Raw genomic sequence first — 378 nt, forward strand, 5'->3', positions numbered from 1 at the left:
ATCGCACACCCGACTCGGCAGCGCGGCAGCCCGGCCTTCGCGCTGACACCGATCGCAGCCCGCGTACGACCTGCTTCTCTCTCACGCCCCACAGGGGCGAGGTCCACGGTGGCGACACCGCTCACCCCCCGGCACAGACAGCGCCTATGGGCTGGGGGCGGCGGCCGCGGGGGGAGGAGGCCGGGCGCCCACCCCAGCCCAGCGCCTACCGTACACCAGCCGAGAGTTCTGCTGCTTCAGCTCCTTCACGATGTCCACCACCATCGCCAGGAAGGACTTGTCCCTCGTGTACCCTGTGGGGTGATCAGACTCCATCACTGACCTCGGCAACAGGAGAAAGCAGCGCCGTCGAACCCGTCTGCCGGACCCGCGGCGGGC

General features: G+C 69.8%; 1 protein-coding gene across 1 annotated transcript in view; it reads right to left on the reverse strand.

Moving 5' to 3' along the window:
- The window catches only part of PDXK (pyridoxal kinase), a 21,902-nt gene that overhangs the window by 6,086 nt on the left and 15,438 nt on the right, over positions 1-378 (reverse strand). The window contains exon 6 of the mRNA XM_025050182.1: positions 210-358. Within this exon, the coding sequence (XP_024905950.1) occupies positions 210-358 (149 nt within the window). The remainder of the gene's footprint in view (positions 1-209; positions 359-378) is intronic.

This window comes from Pteropus alecto, unplaced genomic scaffold (assembly GCF_000325575.1).
Source record: "Pteropus alecto unplaced genomic scaffold, ASM32557v1 scaffold97, whole genome shotgun sequence".
Classification (NCBI taxonomy): Eukaryota; Metazoa; Chordata; class Mammalia; order Chiroptera; family Pteropodidae; genus Pteropus; species Pteropus alecto.